General features: G+C 36.6%; 1 protein-coding gene across 1 annotated transcript; it reads right to left on the bottom strand.

The window, feature by feature from the left end:
- Positions 1–1,795: 1,795 nt before the first annotated feature.
- Positions 1,796–19,010, bottom strand: UPL6 (ubiquitin protein ligase 6). The gene is made up of 26 exons (XM_087329911.1): positions 18,510–19,010; positions 16,760–16,857; positions 16,221–16,348; positions 16,018–16,141; positions 14,341–14,527; positions 14,017–14,190; positions 13,737–13,919; positions 13,568–13,655; positions 13,383–13,492; positions 12,962–13,281; positions 12,771–12,867; positions 11,404–11,562; positions 11,227–11,313; positions 10,296–10,382; positions 5,669–5,809; positions 4,686–4,811; positions 4,509–4,607; positions 4,335–4,402; positions 4,177–4,243; positions 3,141–3,311; positions 2,971–3,060; positions 2,799–2,879; positions 2,619–2,692; positions 2,410–2,481; positions 2,238–2,330; positions 1,796–2,148 (listed from the first exon to the last, which is right to left on the bottom strand). The coding sequence occupies exons 1-26, from the start codon at positions 18,666–18,668 to the stop codon at positions 2,082–2,084; spliced, it is 3,150 nt and encodes a 1,049-aa protein (XP_087186037.1). The 5' UTR covers positions 18,669–19,010; the 3' UTR covers positions 1,796–2,081.
- Positions 19,011–21,375: the final 2,365 nt, after the last annotated feature.

Raw genomic sequence — 21,375 nt, 5'->3', positions numbered from 1 at the left:
TACAATATTCGTTGTAATATTGGATTATAGTGTATATTGTCCACTTTAATTTTAATACCAATGGAGGATAGTTTTTTATGCAAAAGAAGAAAGGAGTATTTCCTTCAAGAAAACACCAACATTGATCTCCAATAATTGGTGGATCCCATTCAAAATATGATAGAGCTTCTTGTGAAGTATTTGATGAATTGGTGTACGCATACAGAGCACCAAATGTTAAAGAGGAATATTTCCACAATGCCTTAACCATTAGTTCCCCCATACATTAATCCTTCCTTCTCTATGAAATACTACAACACATATATATACTCATCGTTGAGTTTGCGAACACATATCTCCAAGTAAAGAGAATTGGTGAGACATCAAATGCATGTACAAAGCAATCCAACTAATCTCTTGGGAGTTGCCAAATGACCACCAAAACCATGTAAACCCCATCTTATCCTTCTTCTACTGAAACATAGATAAAAGAGGTTGCAAAATTGATCACAATACCATTTTAATCCACCAAAGTAATGGTAAAAATATATACATATACATCAAATGACTTAAGTCCCACATAGAATTGTCATGATCAAAATTCCCAATACATGAACCCACTCGTCGATTTACTACCTATTCGTTCAATTAGTTGGGTATTCCCAACAGTAATTCCTCATGGATACTCCAAATATTGAAAGATTGAACCTCTTAATCACTAGCCAATTGCATCCCAAACTTTGTAAATCAAACCTTGTACAAGATATGAGACTTTCTCTGAATTATATGCAAAATTTAGCAGAAAAGGAATCATGTGGCCTACAAGACAATGTACCAAAGACAAAAGAACATATTCATTTTGAGTGCCTCGAATTCAAGGATGTCAAGCATAATTTCCAATATTTTCTATAGTGATTTTCATGAACTCATTACAAGGATAGAACCTTCACCACCATGTAAAACACCCCACTTGCTTAGTTGAGGGGAGTGACATATAGCATTTGTACATCCCATGGGTGTTAGAATATTGACATGATCAACTCTCTCTCGTAATTGATAAGTGAAACAAGGTATTTTGTCTTGCCATTCTTTGAGACCATAAATCTCTCCAATGGTGACAAGTCCTGTAGCAAATATAATCCCAAAAAACTTAGATCACATGAAGGGAGCCTCCTACAACAATAACCTACTACAAAGGTCATTTCATGAACTTCTCAAATTCATATAGAATAAGAGGCACACAAACATCCACATGCCCATAGTCCTCACATAGAAATGTTGCCAACTGTATATTCACATAGGAAAAACATTTTACATACCAAGATCTGATAGATTTTGCAAATTACGCTTAGGAGGGGTTGAGATTGAGAAATATTTTCTTCATAGGTGCTTGACTCACCAACACATTAAAAGAGAAGTAAGCCACATTCCACGTGAACTACACCATCACTTTTCTTTCTTTCTTTATTTGCAGTTATGATCCCACCTTGCTAGAATTACTGGCATTAGTTGCAATCATTGTTATCTCATTGTGCAAGAGTTATTGGTGACAGTTGCACAGCCTCAGGGACACATGCATAGACTGATTTCATCCTCTTGCAGGAGGGCAAACGCGTATCTCTAATTTCCTTCAATTCAAAGCTTTATTTAAAACCTCATAGTCTCAAGGATGAGAATTCTTAGGATATTGAACTCACAGATACCAAAAATGGATTCCGTTTTTGAAAGTAAAACTTCAGAAATTCTTCAGACATTGAACACTTAATTTTCAATCATTATTTTGTTAACCAGATGCAGAAGATTTTCAGAGATGCACTAAATAAAAATACTATATGAATTGCTGAAGGGAATTTTATTGACAATTCAACCTTTCATAAGCACAAAATTATGTACTTTCCTCCTATCTACAAGCAGGAAGCAAATCTCTTGCCCTGCCAATTCTCTTGCTTTCAATAGAGAAAGCTGAATACACATTAATATAAGGACATTGTCCAAAGACCTTTACACCCATGAAAGCTCGAATTGGAACTGCATATGTATGGGCAGTAACACAAATCCCAAGCTTCGCAATGCCAGCATATGAGTACTGGTGTTCCAAGAATTCAACTTAAATCAAACCCAGCATCTGCATTTATAGCATAGAGAAGCTTTGCCTTAAGGACCTCTTTCCTGATATGCACACATACACACATGCAACTTTTAGCAACATTAACATCATACCGTCTCAAAATCATAAAGCATGCTATATTTGCTTGTACCTTGTGTAAGGAGGAAGCTTGAGTAGATTTATACATGTGGCTGAAGTAGGAAGACGGTCCAACATCTCATCAGACACATTCTCTGATCCAGCTCTGTATTAGATTACAATGATTATGCATCGGGAAACTATTGCCACCTACTTCTAAAGTGATTATAAACATGTATGCATACCTTTGAATACAAAATTGTGGATCAAGGTACTTGAAACCTAACAAGGGTCCACGGGAACACCCAGTAACAAATCTGCATCAATATTCTAACATGAATCAGTTTTCTTTCCTCTTTCTTGAAGCCTGTTTCCAGAAAATAGAATAGTTTTTTATATTTGATATTCTCTAATGCCAATTGGGCCAAACAGATGACAGTCTTGAAAATGTTACTTGAGAAACATTTGTTGCTGATGTGAATCGAATGTCTTCACAATCTCCCAAAATACCTCAATCACAGGATGATCCTGATAAGGTTCGTTATTCATGTGATATGAGCAACATGACAATTTAGTATAAATAAAGAATAGAACCTGAGTGCAAAAGAAACAATTACAGGAACAAGCATATAACCTCACTGTAGCCACCAGAATAATTGGCATTTGACCGAAGATCATCAACATTTAGTCCCTCTACTGATCCAGAGATTAACAGCTGCAATGCAGAAAGAAAGAATGCAGCAAACTTATAAGGCTTCGCAAAGAGATAGGATAGAAACCCTCAAGCACAGGTTATAAACCTTCACCTGTAATTCATGCTCATTGAACATGTCGATCCATTTTGACTGTATTAATTGTTGAAATCCACGTAAAAAGAAATAGCTTTGTTGACGAATCTGCAAATAGATGGTTTCTCCAACTGAAACCTTCAGAACTTATGCTATTTCGAAGAGAGGAAATATGTCATTGAACAAACCTGAGTGTTAAGACGATAATTTGCAACCAGATGAATATATCTGATCACATTATCATTGTCCACTTGGATATCCTTCCCACCTGGGAGTAGCTCAACCTGGACTTGCTCCCCATATTCATTGTTCTCAATCACAAAATATAAACCCAGCTGAGCCAAATCTCCTTCATATCTCTGCACTTGGAAAGTTAAACAGGATAAGGAAGCTGATTCAAAATTTACTGCAAAGAAGTACAAATCAGATAGGAAACAAAGAAATACCACATGGCTTGGACAAACACAGAAAACTCGTCTTCATGATATTTAAGGCAGTGAATTACACATACCAAATACCTAGGGCAGTCTTGCTTTCATAAATAAGATACAATGGGTACATTACAGGCACAGATGACTTGGATTTTTGCATGCATGTGAAATTGTCAGTGCAAATCGTTATCATGCCCTTCATAACAATTTTGCAAAGCACGTGACTATATTATTTCACATTAAATCATGAAAGATATGGCTTTTGTTTGTGTAATCCTCGTCATTCAAGCACTCGAACATCATAATGCATTTGTAAATATGTATATCACTTTGGCTCTGAACAAAGAATTCAGTATGCAGAACTTATCATTATTTTCTGCTCATCATCCTCAGGTCAGATTACCACTTTCCAAAGCCAGACACAATGCCGCAATACTTAACATCCCAATAATCTACTGCATTTGAAAAACAATTGACGGAAAAATTAAATGAAAATTATACACAATCTCTTTCTTATACTCTCGGTATATCTGCACATAGAAACATTTCCAAACATTTATAATGCGAAACTTAAAAAACATTGAGGAAATCCCTATAATAAAGTACAGAAAGACGAGAGCATCAATCACTAATCAAAGAAGTGGTATTAAGAAATGTATGGCTCAAATTTTGAGCTATTCAGATTTTGTCACCAGATCCTCTCTTCGATCTTGAAATTGGTTTTGTGGAAGGAATTTTATGGAAATGAATATCCTTTTACTATTTATTACAACTGCTCAGTCTAAATCCTAACCTTGAGAAAAAGCAGGCTCCGGTAAAGCTCAGGATCCAAGGATTGCAGGTCATGCAAGTAGTTATGTCTGATTCAAATGATTGAAATTTTGTTAGAAACAAGACAAAACTGCAAATAAACTATATTATGGTATATGTAATATCCATCACAACGCTCACTTCTTTTTCAATTTGCTCAGAAAGAAAGTTGCAAAGGGTATGTCCACCAAGATGCCTTCAAACATAGCCTATAGATGCAGTTATAATCAGGATTCACAAAATGAAATAGTTGTAGATTCTTCCTGAATTGGTAAACCCATAAATAGAAGTTCTTAAAATCATCAAGAAACTGACCTTTCCAAGAATCTTCCCCATAAATTCAAAGTATTGGAGATGCTCATCATGCACCATATGTGATGCTGGATTTGGGTACAGAAGATGATCAGGGGTTTCCTGCATAAACAAAATTAAACAAAATCATAAACATGTTCAAGAATCCTAATTAAATCTTTTCAATGTGAATTAACCCACCTTAAATAAACCATATTGTATATCAAAAGCAGCTTTTGTGATGTTTTCCATAAAATCCTTAAATATTCCACCACCATCTACTCCCGCTTCCTCCACCCCAAATTCATTCACGAATGAAACCCGGATCTGAAAAAAGGTCAACATGCAATGTTTAGCTTGAAAGTGCAAAAAGAGATTAACAATCAGGGCTTGTGGAAAATTTTATTTCCAACAATAAAAAAAACCCTTCGTGCCCTAATTCCTATTGATTTAAAAAAACATGGGATGGTCCTCAGAGGCAACTCCTCCTTGCTATCAGTATTTCATGAGAAGAAAATTGAAAAGTTTCAGTAGGTTGGAACTATTTATAAGTTACGTTGTTTTCCTGGTAATGCCATTATTTAACTTTTTAAGTTTAAGATATCGAACATTTTCAGGTGTGTATATATATGATCAAATTTATAGCTTGAAATCGCAATTTTATAAAAAGAGGGCATGAAAGTAATTTGAACTAAAAATAGGGCAAAGGAATAAACAGCAAAATTAAAATTTCTCTAGATCTTTCTGTATATAGGCTGGCAGGCATTTTCCCCCATTTTTTAAACATTTCTACACCTCAGCCTCAAGTTCCCTTTCCTTCTCAAGTTTCTCCGGTCTCTCTAGTTAACACATGACAAACTGCAAATCTTCGCAATCAGAGCATGGCAAAAACTATATACCGTCAATTGTACATTTAGCATTATGAAGACCTATAAGGCGAACTAATCTACTGAGTCTACATCACTTTATCTGGGAGTGATGTGCAAACACAAACATGATGAATACTATCTGTAAACAATGATCACACAAGAAAGTGAGACATACATGGAAGCAAAACTACATACGAAAATAGCTAGCGGGATGTGCACCATCCAAACAGCCTATATAAAATTTTGAGCCATTTTGTTCATCACCATAATTATCCAAGATACAGGGTGCATATTCATAATAAGATTAAAACTTACTGTGCCCTGAAGAGCTTCTTCAGATAACGAACTCAGACTCGCGAATGCATCTTCCACAATTCGATCTCTCCTTATTTGAATACGCAACCTTGAAGAAAAGGCACTGCGAGAATCGTGCTGTTTTGCGGAATTTAATTGTGCCTGTAGGCATAAAAAAATTTGTTTTGTGGCACCATCCCAAGTTGCATAAACAACAGCCAAAAATAAATGCATAAAAACAAGACCTAAACTTAGAATACAATTAACTTCGTTAAAAGCTGGTTGACAGTCACTAAATGGAACTTGAAAAAGTAATGAATAGTTATACACGACTAAGATGAGACATCTTCAATAGAGAGATCAACTGGTTCAGGAGCATGACTAGCAGGGGTAGCAATACCAATATTACTGTATGCCAACGACATTGTGTTGATCTCCCACTTTCTAGATGGCCTACAAGGACATCCAAATGCTTTAAAGTCATTTCATATCAAGAAGGATTTGTCAGTCAACTTTCAGAAAGCTAATGTGACAGTGTTTAACAGCACTTAAGCTTCAATAACAATATCAGAACTACAATTCTTCTTGGGAGAGGAAAATATGGCATAAACACGATCCTACAGATATCTAGGAGTAAATTTCACAGGGCCTCAGATCTCCCTCACCACGATGGTAGAGTTAGGGCCTGTGATGGGTTGAAACTTACCAAGATGCGACATGGTGAGTTTAACTCACCACTATGACTGTGGTGCATTATCCTCACCATGCATTGTGGTGAGTTTTACTCATCAGGATGCCACATAGCAAGCTTACATCACCACAATGGTAGAGATAGATCCAATGGTGAGCTAAAACTCATTACCAAGGCCCATACTGAGTTAAACTCGCCATGATGATCAGTTTTGCAATCTGTCAATTTATACTCACCACAATGACAAGTGCATGTGCTTGACTTTCTCGTGGATATACAGCCCTTGGTACCTTGAAAGATAATGTGCACATTTCTAATTCCAAGAACCACTTGTACCACAACTCCTCTTCATGGTGTAGGGATCATAACTGGGCAGGTTTAGGTAGCCCTTTAGTCTTGTGCTTGCATGCACAATAAGGAACAAAAAATAATGGCTGGCCCCCAGCAGGAAGGGGCAGCCCCAGTGGTGACTTAGGGATAATTTCGAACAGTGAACAATATCCAACAGTTTTAGAAGTTCCTTAAGCAAAGGTATTCAACACTGGCACATAGGTCATCAAAACAACTGGCTGAAAATGGAGATAATCATTCTTGGTAGACTACAAGAACAGTTACAATTGTACAACATGAATATAAGTGCACTACCCCCATACCAACATAGCTTGGATTGTCCGCAACAGAACATGATAAAAGTGGGAAACAATACAGCACTCAGAGCTTATATCATTAATTGTATGTCTCTTAGGAAGATGACCCACTACAAGGCACTCTTTTAAAAGTGCTGCAGGATGGATTTATTGCTGAGCTGCTTATATGGATGCACAACTACCTCTTGCATTCGATAGTGTGTAGGGCAGCTCAGGACCTCTTCACATCAGCTAAATTTTGAGATAGGAAGATATGCAAACTGATGAATGGATCTGCCAACAATGCAATCCCATATGACACAACTGGAGTAAGCTGCTTGTGATTTGGGCCTGGCTAATTCAACAGCCAAGGAACTGGTGGATTATGGAACCTTAGCAAATGGAATGGGCAGGAAATATGATACTATATCAAAGCACTTCCCCATCCAAATAGGAGTTCGTAATAAAAAGGAGACACAACTGCCTCTTCAAAAAAGGCTAAGACAAACAATGTTAGACCGTTCTTGCTAAAACTCAAGAGGCATAGAGAGAAGTTGTTGGAGGACAACAAAACAACCAGAGCAGCTCATCAACAGAGAAAATTTGTAGCTTACTTTACCCATATCACACCTCGTGCTATAAGTCAATCATCAACTACACAAGTGGAGTCTCAACCAAGACATTGGAAAGGGCTTAAAATATATCAAGCAATAGCAATATGATGTGCATGTAGGCCACCACCATCTGGAGCATGACCTCATCACCCTTGTCACTGACATAAAGGCCATTATTACCAGGCACCCTGCCTCACTTCGATGACCTCCCCAGCTAGGAGTACCCTATGTCAGCAACTTTTTGAAGACAAAAGCTTCACTCTATGTAAGATTACAATCTTAAGTACTCCGATATCTAGATTCTTTAGTACTCTATTTAGTTATATTTATTTTCGTTTGCTGTTCTCAAAGACGAGAAAACATTGTAAGATGTTATCTCTTATTTGGTCTTATAGGCCATTTTGGCACCCATTTTGACATCTTAAAAGACATTAATATATAGCTTACTTTCTTTCTTAAAAACATTATTATATATTTCTTTCTTTCCAGCCCTTAGTGCTCTTGAAAGACAATGTGTACAATTGCGGTTCCAAGAGCCACGAACTAAACTGTGGCCTTTTGATACACTTGTGACACTAACTCTTGGGGACTGAGGCTTAACAAGGCAAATAACAGGAAAGATTTAGAGAGGCTTTTAGTGTCAATGATTTCCTGCACGATAAGGAGCAAAGCATTGTGCCCCATGATATAATCTGGGCAGAGATGCAAGCAGCTGCTATAATCATTGAGGCATTATTCTAATCAGTGACCTATATCCAACGACTTTGGGAGCTCCCTAAAGGAAGGTACTCAAGGTTGGCACTTATGTCATCAAGACAACTTGCTGAACATGAGGACATTCATTGTTAGTATTCTGAAATACAACAATCGTTCGAGTCACATGACATAAGCATAAATGCACTATACCTGTTCCCATATAGATTGGATTGTCCCCATCTAAACATGACCAAAGTGGAAAAGATAACATGGATCACCCTCAAAATATCACTTGGTACAAAGATGACCCGCAATAAAACTCACTTTTTACACACATCAGAGGATGGATTAATCGTCAGGCCATCTTATATGAACATACATCTATTCTATGTGTTGCGCAGTGTGATAAGACAGCTGTGAACTTCATTACATCAATTAGAGATTGAGGTAGGCAAATATGCATGAATACCTTTAGAAGAAAGAATTTGCCAATTGTGTCATCAGGGTGTGGAATCAGAAGAACACTATGTTCGTCACTATGAAATAAGAGGCAGATACCATTGCCTCTTTAAGCGAGGCTTTGGACCCACTATGCAAGGTAACAGAATATGAGGACCAGCGGTGCTTGGGAGCTAGAACTCAAGAGACACAGGGAAAAGTTGTTGGACCACATTACAACTACACAAGCTCATCCACAAAGAACAATCACAACTTTCTTTAGCCCCATCGCTCCTACTTATGCTACAGTCAATCAAGGGCTTCAGCCCACTATGCAAGATAACGGAATATAAGGAAAAACTGTGCTTGGGACTTTTCTTGCCTCTTTAAGCAAGACTTTGGCCCACTACGCAAGGTAACGGACTATGAGGACCAACGGTTCATGGGACTTTTCTTGCTAGAATGATGCAGGGAAAAATTGTTGAAGGACCACCGTACAGCTACACAAGCTCATCCACAGAACAATCATAGCTTTCTTGAGCTCCATCACTCCTACTTATGCTACAAGTCAATCAAGGGCTACACAAATGGGCGCCCAACCAGGACATAACAAAGGGGTTACAATCTAAGAAACAACAGCAATTTGTCATGCATGTAGAACCCAGCCCCATGGACCCTTTTCATCGACAGATAAAGGCCATTATCTCCCGCCATTGCTGGTGCTTCCCTCACTTTGGAGACCTCTCCATTCTGGATCGACCTATGCTAGAGATGGTTTGAAGACAAAAATTACAATATATCTGACTTGGGAATCTTACATGTGCTGATTTGCTTAGTATCATTCATAGTATGAACCATACGTACCATACGTGCATTCGCATTTGCAAATGTTTCAATCATTCGCACAAGAAAAACACCCTCAAAGAATGATAAATACCATACTTTTGGATTAACTATTTATTATGAGGTAAATAAGCCTAAAAAATGAAAAAAAAACATTAAAAAATGGGAAAAAAAACAAAAAAAAACACAAGAATGTTTGAATAACATTCGCATTCGTTTTCCAACGTTGGAAAATGAATGCTATGCTAGACGAACACGAATTTTACGTACTATGGTATCATTATTTATTTGTTTTGTTCTGAAAGACGAGACAACACTTGAAATGCGATCTCTTGTTTGGTCTTATAGGCTTTGGACTCTTAAAAGATGTTAATATATCTTTCTTTCTTTCTCCTAACGTTTTTACTTCTAAATATTTCCCATGCACATGATTTTTTCCTCTATCTCTGCCAGAAGAATTAGTACAAGTTACTTATGACCAAAGTTTCTTGGCGTATTGTGGTCAAGTAAATCGACATCAAATGTCCTGAAATATCTTCACATTTGTTTGGTGCACTCATTCTAGACTTCCATCATTATAATGAATATAATACAAACATATTATACTAGTAACTATATAGTATAAGATAAAATCTCCCCCATACTTATTCAGTTAAATAACCATAGGCCATGTGATCCATTAATCAAATTTTCTCATTAAATTTGTAACTTGCCATATACTTTGGATGGGATACACTCACAGTATAAATACGGACTCTGTGATTAAATGGGATCAAAAACGGAGCCTGGTAAAGCAGTTCGCGTGCCCTGGAATTCTCATGTTCTACCTGCATATTATAGAACCACTTAATAGAAGCCATTAATTCAAAACTTGTGATTGATTTTCCTACTTCAAATAAATCTACATCTTACTGATCACTTTACATAATCAATAAAGATTATGACTGAAATTTATCTGAGGATGATAAGTAGTTTATTGACAATGGGAAAACAAGGCAAGCTTATTTTGCTCAATAAGGATGTTATAAATGGTGCCAAAAGGAGGAAATAGAGTTATATTACATCTTTGAAAGTAAAAATAGAACTATTTGCCCTCATCTATTGTTTTTTCTGGATCACTGATCATATCTATGACTTCTTCATAAATTGTACAAATCTTCTTGAATCATTGTAAATATAGCGAATCTTGAAATATAAGAGCTTGATAGAGTCTACGGCTTTATAAAAAACATATATGTTTGTATACATCTTACAACATTCCTATATTTCTTAAAAAGCGCATGTAAAAGATGCGTTGTTTGAATCACATTTCCAATGTTTTCCCTAAAGTTAGTAATGTCTTTAAGAAGCGCATTGCCAACACATCAGGAACCACTTTGGTAACTTGTATAATTGGATTAGTCGCCGAAATACAGTTGTTCATTGATAGGTCTCCTATGTATTTGCTCCATTCTAACACCTTAAACACCAAATCTAAATGTTTTTTCATATTCTCAAAATCAGTTTTTGATTGTTCATGTCAAACAGATATTAGAGATCTTTGGCATGACATTAGAACACAACTGCAACATCAGTGGACAAGAAAAAGCAGATGAAGACTTCAATATACCCTACAGAAAATAGAGAAAAGAAAATGTATGTAAAACATCATGCTCTAGATGAGAAACAAACCTGTGAAAAGAATAGTTCATCCATGGCTTCTCTTGCATAAAAATCTTGAGGTGGTGTGTATTGGCGTCTGTTATTCCAATCCTGTAACTGAACAAAATGGAATTTTGATGTCAACACAAATACATCAAATTTAGCTATAGAGTTTATTAAATGATGATATGATTAATCCCCTCTCACCTGTGCAAGCAGTGTGGAGGAAAGATGGCTAACCCTTTGTCTGAAAAAACTTGATGAGAAAACCCTCTGGCCTTTCTGAGAATTTGACACTTTTTTTAGGGAGGCTGAAGTGGTCGGTGCCAGTTTTGAAGGCAATACCCATAGCAGCTGCCATAAAGCCTTTCAAAAAAACAAACAACTCTCTCTCACTCTCTTTCTTTCGTGAAGTGTATCACAAAACAAACAGATACACAGAAAGTTACTTAGCCATGTGAACAATGAAATTGTCCATGGAGCACCAAATAAACAAGAACAAGGGAATATCACACAGGTAATGGATGTGACTAGTTTAAATTAAAAGATTGTTCCCCCTCTTCACTCCCTCACGAGAAAACAAAATCAGCCACAAAATAAAAACCTTACAGTTTTCTTAAACAAACAGAAGCATAAACTTAAGGTGGATATGTGGGCAGCAAAACAAGAGAATGGAATTTGACAGCAACAGAGAACATCTAAGCTAAAAATCAACCACAAAACAAACCCTTGTGGAAAGAAATAGAGAAAAACTAGAAGATAAGCATTTGGAAGCAATAGAGAAAATCTAGAGGAAGTGAAAAGGATAATAACGGGTAAAAATGGTTTTAATGATAATTTCAGATGGATCATTGTCACGTCGTGCATTTTGAATTTTGCAGAGGCAAAAGTTCTGCAGATATCACGTTTGAGAAAGCAAATGCTCTGGTTTTGAATGAAAAATTAATGACTGATATCCTGCAGTAGTCTAGGACTGAGGAGGCATACAATCACATGGCACATGCAATAAGGATTCAGCATTACAAGTATTCAGCAAAGCCAGTTGTGTTAACATGAACTGGAATTTTTAGATTTGAACCCATCCCCATAGGGTGCTATGAATTGCTCTACCCTAGGTCTTCAGGTATCTTGGGTTGCAACTTGCTAGTTGATACTGACATCCGTGCTGGGATGCCATTTGCCCCTATGCTGTAGTCAAATTGATAGTTTCCCATCTCTCAATAACAACGAGATCTTTGGTAGTGAATTGGGTTCTCTTAGTTAGATTCAACCATCTTGATTACTGTAACATACACAACTCCTTGCAAAAGTTCTGGAATCCAAATGTGAAGGGTCTTTCACATTCAAGGATTGCACCTGCAGTCCTACCCTCCTCTATCTTCTCGTATTTTCTCTTCCTCCCAATATTCCAGTCCTTTTGTATTGCAGAAAAGATAATCAGCAAAGAGAACCAATCTATTTCCTGTTTCTCATTGCACGCGTTTCAGTTTCCTTTGAATTCTTCAGTTGGATTCCATATGAACAACACAAGCATACATCATTTTGACATTTCAAAGAAAATGTGAAATGCATACCTCTTTCAATATGATGATTAGTATTCGCAAATCTCCTAATTGAAGGGGCTTCTGCTGCTCATAGAACTCCTCATTGTCGAGACTAAGAAGCATGTGACTAATGCACAAAGTTGAGGCAAGTATGAATAAGATATACAATTTGAAGATACATACAATAATGTTTTCAACATGACATCCTTACTAAGGCCTACCTGTACACAGGACAGAAAACTGATAATGGAAGCAGCAAACCATCCATTTCCATGCCTGGATAATTCTCTTTATCACTTTTATGCTGGAGACTAATAATGGGCCACTCATGAGCTGAGTTGCACCTCTCCATATAGTGCCAAAGGTAAGAAACAAGCTGTGTGCTGTAAGCTAAGGTTGTTATTGCTCCCGAATTTGGAAACAATGAGAAAGAAGTGAAGAAAAAACCACAAATTTCAGCCATAGCTGCTGCCTCGCTGCTAGAAGGAACAATCCCCTTTTCTTGTGATGCAAAGGAAATGTCTGGAAAGACTATCCTGACCTTTAGGATAAAGAGAACATTATAATTATGTGCCTGCTTGAAATTGGACGTCAAAACATTAATGAATTCCATAAACGAAGTAATAAATCAACTTTGCCCACCAGATTCTTAATAACATCTGGTTTACTCGCATATAAAAGCTGATCTTCCAATGCTTTATCAATTGGCACTGCTGATTCTCGTGCGTCTACTTCCATGCTCTCTTCAGAGTCTTCAAAGAGAAAAACTCTTAAAAATATATTCTACAGGCTGCCATATAAACCATCCCATAACTCAAAATTAATACCTTCATCAGGTAGGGGATCAGATGACTTTATGTACTGAGAAGAAAACACTTCCATGAGGCATCTTGACACGGTGGCAAAACTAACAGCCTGGTACAATAACAAGAAGATGTTATCAAATGTTACAATACCATTTGTGAACCTCATTATGATGTGGTGGTCCAATTTTACCAGCTGCAAAGGGCAATCTCTTAATGACAGGGCTGGTCCTGAAACCTCCAAAAGGTTCCCAAGCAAACATACAGATGATGGGAACTGTGTTGACATACTTTGCGGCAACTGTTCAATCAATTCTGGTAATGATGAGGAAAGCTGCCAAACTGAAGATGCCCACAGACCCTTGCTCACGATAACCTAACGCAACGTTAAGATATATATGCATTCCGAATAAACATGAATATGCTGAGATGACGAAGAATAGGATATGCATAACTTCATGACATGACTGCACCTGCTTAAAGGAAGGAAATTTCTGAAACACGAGTGGGATAGACAAGATCTGTACTGTAAAGCTCCATGAGTCCAATCTCTTTACATTCTGCCCTTTTCCAGCATGCCTATGTGCTAGTAATATCACAGCATGCTCTAAGCAAGACACTTCATTATGACAGCAGCTTTCTTCAGACTGACATTAAAAACAAAATAAAAAATTGTTAAAGAAGCACAAACAAGAGCCCAAAATGTTGTATTCAAATCACTGATAAAGTGAACATTGAGGATACAATTGCATTTAAATCAATGTTAAAGTGAGCATTGCGCATACAGAGTTGCATACCACGGTTTGAAGTAACTCCCGAAGTAAGACAAATAACTTGTTTTTGTAGAGAAAGTCCAGAATCACTCCAGACCAGGAGACTCCCGTATCTGTAAGTGTAAGTACAGTGTGTAAAAGTAAAAGGGCTGGACTGAATTCTCTGTCCCAAGCAACAATTGGTGATAATAATTCCTGTCTGAAAGAAGCCCTGTAAAAAATTTCAAGAGCAGTTTTGACAAACTTTCATTGGTCACCTTAAAAATCTTAAACATGTGCACAGGTTATTTAGTCAAAAACAAGCCAGCATCACTTTAACCTTAGCATCAATTATTATGATACACCCAAAATTAAGTCTTCTTTATTCCACAAATTTTGTTTCACTTTCAATCTCGTCATTATTGAGTCAACTTAGTTATGAAATGCAGTAGAAACTGAGTCCAGAAAAGAATTTCTTATTCTTGGATGTTTATGACATAATGTAGCTTTTCCTTGCAATTATATGTTTTTCATTCCTAGATCAGATATGGGATGCCATTCTTTGAGAAAACATCTACAAAATATGACATTCGTTGAGTGCTTTCAGATGCTAAAGCAATCCAGGCTTATGTTGCAATCACAAAACCATGCGCCATACACAGACTCAATGCCACTGCTTTCATCTCATAGGCAATTAGAATTCACATGGAATTTGGTTTTAAAATGTGTGAGTCCATGCAAGTTATTATGAAGAATTTCATTCAATGTAGTTTATCTTTTAATATTGCTAGGACACCTCCATAGAGGACAACCTTTGCATCAGTTCGTAGTAAAGTTACCACAATCCAAATTAAGATTATGGAGCTCAGAAAGAAAGTAAATTATAGAAGTGTAATTTAGAACTAATATAGAAGTGTAATTAGCCAGGACATTGTTGCATGCCTTTGTTGTTGTCTCTATAATCACAAGGCCGTGTACTATAAGAACATTAAACAAGCTATTCTTAATGTTGAGGTTGTGAATATGAAAAAAGTAGTTCCAAACAATGTAAGATGTAAAGATACGGCAATTTCATTATTTACAAAGAAACCAACTTATTTGCTATTTTCATGGCTCGGTGGCTTGGAGTTGTTGAAACCTCCCACAAAACTAAATTTGTCTATGTGTTAGTAGCTATAATCTATTGACCACATAGTTACACATGGTGTCCTCTGAGTGACTCAGGGGCATGGTTGTCACACTTAAAGAGACTCCTGAGTCACTGGACACAAATAACACATTAGGAGTCGTTTATAAATTGTTTACGAATTATTTAAGAGGCGTGAATACACTCTCTTGACAAGTACTTCAATGTTTAAGCCACATCATTCCCCCTTCAACGTTCATACATTTAAATACTATTTACAAATTTTATATAGGAAATATATAGAACATCAACAAGCAATGTTAAACTAAGTTTATATTTTATTTAAGACTACAAGATTTACTTTAGTTCCCATAGACAATAGTGAAGCATCCTCACACCTAACGTTGTTTTCTGTGGTTTTGACATTTAAACAACAAAGCTACAAGACCCTAATTTAATTCATGGGATACCTTTTGGTTCATAGAATATCAATGTTTTCTTACATTCTGTTATCAGAAATTTCTGTCTTGAAGATGACTTGATTATTTTTCTCAGCATGGTTTTAATTGCAAATATGAGTACATAATTGAACTTACCGATAATGATGAATGGCTACTATACATAAGTAAGAAAGGTTCTTCACACGGTGTTCTACAATGGAATTATATAAAGACTTCTCTAAGCTAGGGTTGTCAACGCTGAGTAATGTGTCCAAGTCACCTGGATAAACATGAAACGATAGGGATCAACCATTTCTTCCAAATTAATTGCATGGTTCCCATGATCTTAACACATATACCTGCTTCAATCAACGATTGATGTAATGCACGACAGACAGCAGTTAATCGTAGAAAATCATCCTTTTCATGAGACTGGTAGAAGAAAATAAGTTCAGGCAAGCATTTTGATTCCACCTTGAAAGCATTCCTGTCAAGAAAATTTACATAAAATTATAAGGTTAAAGAAGCAAACAAAATAAAATCTTTTGAAACATGTGCAGCAATTAATCCTTTGATAAGCAAGTAGGAGCTACGCATATACTTGCAATATTACAATCAAAAGTACCTTTAAGGAAATAATAAGTTTGAAGATAAACATATAGCAAATTTCCTAGAGAGAAGATACAAATGTCTTATATTTGGAAGGAAGCATACATAGTTTACACGCAAAGAGTTTGATCATCAACTTCAATGTTCATCATAGGCAGCCATGAGGAAAAACTACTCTAATAGGCGCATACTATGATTATTTCTTTCCATTGCGGCCTACTACCGAATGATCAAGTATTTTACAACATGTCCTCAAATTCAACAAGATAATAAAAAATATATGCATTACTTGTCTATTTTTTCACCATGCTCCCCATATATTGCACAAAATTGCTTTCGGACAGTTTGACGTTCTGCAGCAACAGCTCTTCTTCCCCGAAAAACTTTCTGTTGCAAAAGTAAAACAAGGTTATGGAACCACATCTAAAAGGATCTTACATAGAAATGTATATCTTGTAAATCAGCTTAAGTTACTTTCAAGCCATGGAACAACACAAAAGAGCTATGATACCTCTGCAACATTCGCATTAACAGAGAAACAGAAAGTATATGAGTATGAGTAATAATGGCTCAGATATAGTATATTTTGTCTACAAAATTTCATGTTCATGGCGTAGGTATTATTGATAGAATATATAGAGGTGTGATGTAAAATTCTTAATCCAAAACCTGCTCCTACATTCCATCAGTGGGGATCATATGGACTATCATCTCCATTGGCACTATGGTATAATCATCAGCGCCAACTATATTCTTGTAAAAGGACACACCATAAGTTTCCCAGCAATATCCTAAACTTGTGCTTAATAAAGTTGGGATGTGAATTGAATCTCACAGTCATGTTGGGTGCATCATTCAATTCATGAGTTGTGTCCTATTCTAGCATTGAATGTGCATCATCATCAGAAAGATCCCATGAATGTGTTGTTTCTTAACCTTGGATTGGTCATTCAGACACATCCATGTCTTTTGTGTTCAAAGGCATCCAACATCATTGATTTTTCTTTTTTACATTGAGAAGTTCTTTTTATTCTAATTTGGACCATAAGGAAATGCAACAATTGTGATGCCCCAAACATTGCAAAGGATATCCTGCACAATCATTTTGAACATCAGCACTGATGTTGGAAAATGAGTATTAAGAGGCCACATCACAAACTACCACCATCCTTCTGTATAAATGATGAGTTAATTTCTTTCAGGAATTTTATTTCTTTGCCTATAGCTGTGTTTCTCAAAAAAACTTGATTTTACTACTGACTTGTTGATCCCAAGTTCCAAACACTCTCACAATACGGGAAAGACTGAACTTTTCAAATGAAACCACATATGCATTAAGTAGCAATGCTTCTGGTACACGTTGGCATTTCCAATGGCTTCATCAAGTTTTGACTTTTACTTACTATGGCTATTGCTTTGTTACCTGAGCAAATATTGCCAGAAAGTAAATCAACAAAAAACAAACCAAAGTTATTTAAACCATCAAGTTGATTCTAAATGAGGCTGTGGACAGGATTTACGACTGTAGTGCATGCATGATACAATGATGAGCACAATTGTATAACTATGTTTTGAATTCCCTTGGTTAACACTCAAAGTTTTTTAATTTGCGTTTTCAATGCTCCCATTGCAAGGTAAAATCACAAGCTAATGAGCAGTGTGATACGGAGTAAATAACATGGGAAAAGTTTGAGGCTGTTTGCTACATAATTGTGAAATATTCTGCTATTTATTCCTAGCTAGAGCCTTCACGAAATCCAATTTGGCACGAAATCCAATTTGGCAATATAATACTATCAGTCCATTAGTCAAATATCAATAAAACACAATTTTTTCTCCTATTCTAAGAAAACAAGAATTTTCACACACGAGTTGCATCACGACACCTTAGATATTCATCATCACCCGATGAGCATAACATTTACATGTACGTGTATGGTTGAGAATTTAGCAAAACTTTTGAAGAAGTTAAAAAACTCCTATTCTACAAGAAATTCAGAAATGTGATAAAGAACATTATGAAGAAAAAAAAGAATAACCTGGATGATAATGGCGCTTTGTGTCTCGAGCCGAAACCTCTGTCTTTTCTTCCTCTCGACTTTGGCTATTTCGAGAAGCTTACCTCTGTCCCTCTCTTTGGAGCTTCTCCCACCAAGGTCCACCTTCCTTTTAGATGAAGGATCGCCAGAGAAAAACATTCTTAAATCCTCGTGCTACCAAAATCATTACAGTTTTGGTACAGATGATAGAATTATCAGGTCTTTTCTTCACGAGAAAATAGCTCAGGGAGATGGTTTGAAATGATTACTTCCCATTCTATCGCCCTGCTCAGCCTGTGCACGTATTTGCGTGTTCGGAGTACAGATAGGCAGAGGGGAAGAAACAAATAAAGAAAGGGAAACCTAATTTCTGTTCGGGAGAGAGAAAGGCAACCCTAATTTGTGTTCAGAAGATCGCGATGGTTTCTTCTTCTTTCATTCACTGATTATTCTCTCTCTCTCTCTCTCTCTCTCTCTCTCTCTCTCTCTCTCTCGCCTGCTCTCTCCTTTCTCTTCGATTTTCTTTCGTTCCCTGGAAACGATCTGAAGGAAAATAAGAGAGAGACAGAAAAGAGAGAAACAACGCAAAAAAAATGTACATGAGTTTTACTTGCCCTTTTACGGGGAAGGAAGGGGTTAAAGAAAAAACACTAATGGAATCCATCCGACTCTATGTGTGTGTCTCTCCACAACCTCCTTTCCGCCCACCACGTCTTGCGTATCGAGCTAACTAGACTTAAATTACGACAATTGCTTGCATATCAAGCTAATTAGGCTTAATTACGACAATTGCATGATCCTCTTCCGAGATACATGGATATGCAAGATCATGATTGAACTCGTCAGCATTCTAGTTATCATGGATGATTCAACTCAATGTTGGCATTGGATTATATCTTTCTTTAACACGATGAAAAATCGTTCTGCAAAACAATTTGATGTAATCCATGTGTAAACAATCAACACCTTAAACTAAAACGAAAAAGTGTAAGGTGGTGCCAAGTTGCGAGGATGGTTCCTAACAAACCACTTGATGTTTCAGGGATCAAATGGCTAAACCATTTAGATTGGAGGGCCTTCTAGTTAAGCACACAAAGCCAATGTTATGCATGCAAATATATATTGTGCTGCAAAGTGACATCTTCAAGGAGTTTGTTCCCAACGACAAAATAGTTATTTGTTGATGGTTGTGCCAATGTCCCTCGTCAAGCTTATGGTTGTTCATCACTTGGACAATGGATGGGACACCGTTTGAATAGGAAAATTGAGTCAACAATACATATGTCTTCGAGCCAATCAAGGATTTTCCAACCTTTGAAACATGCATACACATTCATAATGTGCACGAAGACATAATTGGCTCCAAGACAACGCCAAGTTGTGAGGTTATTGATTTGAGTTGTTTATACCAAAGCTCACAAACAACACAAAGGTATGTACTAGGATCTATATCACTATACCAATTTAGATGTCCTTGTAGTTAGCCGCTCTAGCACACAAATGATATTAGCATGGATGACATTATATCCATTTAACAATTTACCATATTGAAAGTACATATATATTACTCCATGGTCAAAGCTTTGAAAAATACATTTCTCTTTTATTGAGCAATAGAAATTTGTTGTCATCAAAATATCTCTCTCATTATGGTGTGAATGTATTGCAATGTATTATTCTTATTGAAGCTTTCGTAAATAAGATTGAACGTGTATATGTATATGCAACATACTTTGACAGTAAGTAATATTTATTCAATGGTCTCATCCTTTCAATGATAACACCACTACACATGCAATCCTAATAGTGGCAAACCATGTTGCATGTGGCACATGCTAATTTGCAATGTTTAAGGGATATCAAAATGATGCTCAAGGTCATAATTTGTCAAGAAACCATGATGGTATAATTCAATTTCCAACTCCTAACCATAAACCGTAGTAGAATGTTGATTAACAAGGTTCATAGTGCTAGATTATCAAGCACTCTCCATGTCCCCACATACGACACTCAAACACTATACATTGTAATGTTTGAACTTCATAGGTGTTGATTGACCAAATGTCCACGTGATACTTCATATGATTATGCATGTGTTGATGGGAACAACATATTTTAATGGCAAGTATGCATTTTTGGAAAATCTAGGCGCAATGTATTAAACAATTAGAATCAACTTATTGGCCAACTACTACATTCCCCGTAATTATTGTTCAACAAAGAATGATCCATGCTCCCTCCATTCATTCACATGGTCAGTATTTCAAGGATTGTATTGCTTTGATTGAATGCTAATTTCTTACATCCACATTATTCAACAATTGATGGTGGTGGGCCGTGGCAAACATCACGAAACATACTTAGATACGTAATTGGAACCTTCATTGAAGAGTTATTGCAACTTTCTCAAGGTGTTTCTTGAGAATGCAAAATTTGAGGTTTGTTCCAAACGTATTGCTTGAAAAAAGTGGGTCAACGTGATAGATAGTAAGTCATCGGAAGCAACTTGGTGTTTGGGAATAAACAACCAAACAACACACATGTTGGCCACGTTGGGATCGAACTCGAGAGGACGAGTGTTGTGTCAAATGAAACAAGTGCATATATTGCAAAACAATTACTGCTTTTTCCAATTGGTCGGAGAGAATGTGAGGCAAGGTTGAGCCTAAGGCATACTCCATTAATTCATACCAGTTTAACATCGGATTATCCACTGTTGTAATCGAAATTCCCCGTGATCACCGTTTGAGACATGGTCGGACACACCGAACCCAAAGATATTAACGTCTTCTAAGACCAAATTTGGCCTATGCCCAAATTTGAGCTGGTCATATTTCTGGTGTATTTTCAGACAGCCTATTTACTG

Source organism: Azolla caroliniana, unplaced genomic scaffold (assembly GCF_043228905.1).
Source record: "Azolla caroliniana isolate FFs.n. ecotype wild unplaced genomic scaffold, voAzoCaro1.0.p SCAF_13, whole genome shotgun sequence".
NCBI classification, from domain to species: domain Eukaryota; kingdom Viridiplantae; phylum Streptophyta; class Polypodiopsida; order Salviniales; family Salviniaceae; genus Azolla; species Azolla caroliniana.
Note: the sequence above shows the minus strand (reverse complement) of the source record. Positions and strands in the feature narration are given on the sequence as shown.

Coding starts and splice junctions, on each gene's coding strand:
- UPL6 (XM_087329911.1), bottom strand. CDS start 18,668: ATGTTTTTCTCTGGCGATCCTTCATCTAAAAGGAAGGTGGACCTTGGT. Junction 3,312..4,176: donor GGAGCCTGCTTTTTCTCAAG/GTTAGGATTTAG, acceptor TTCCAAGTGCAG/AGATATGAAGGAGATTTGGC. Junction 2,693..2,798: donor ATTCTGGTGGCTACAGTGAG/GTTATATGCTTG, acceptor GAACCTTATCAG/GATCATCCTGTGATTGAGGT.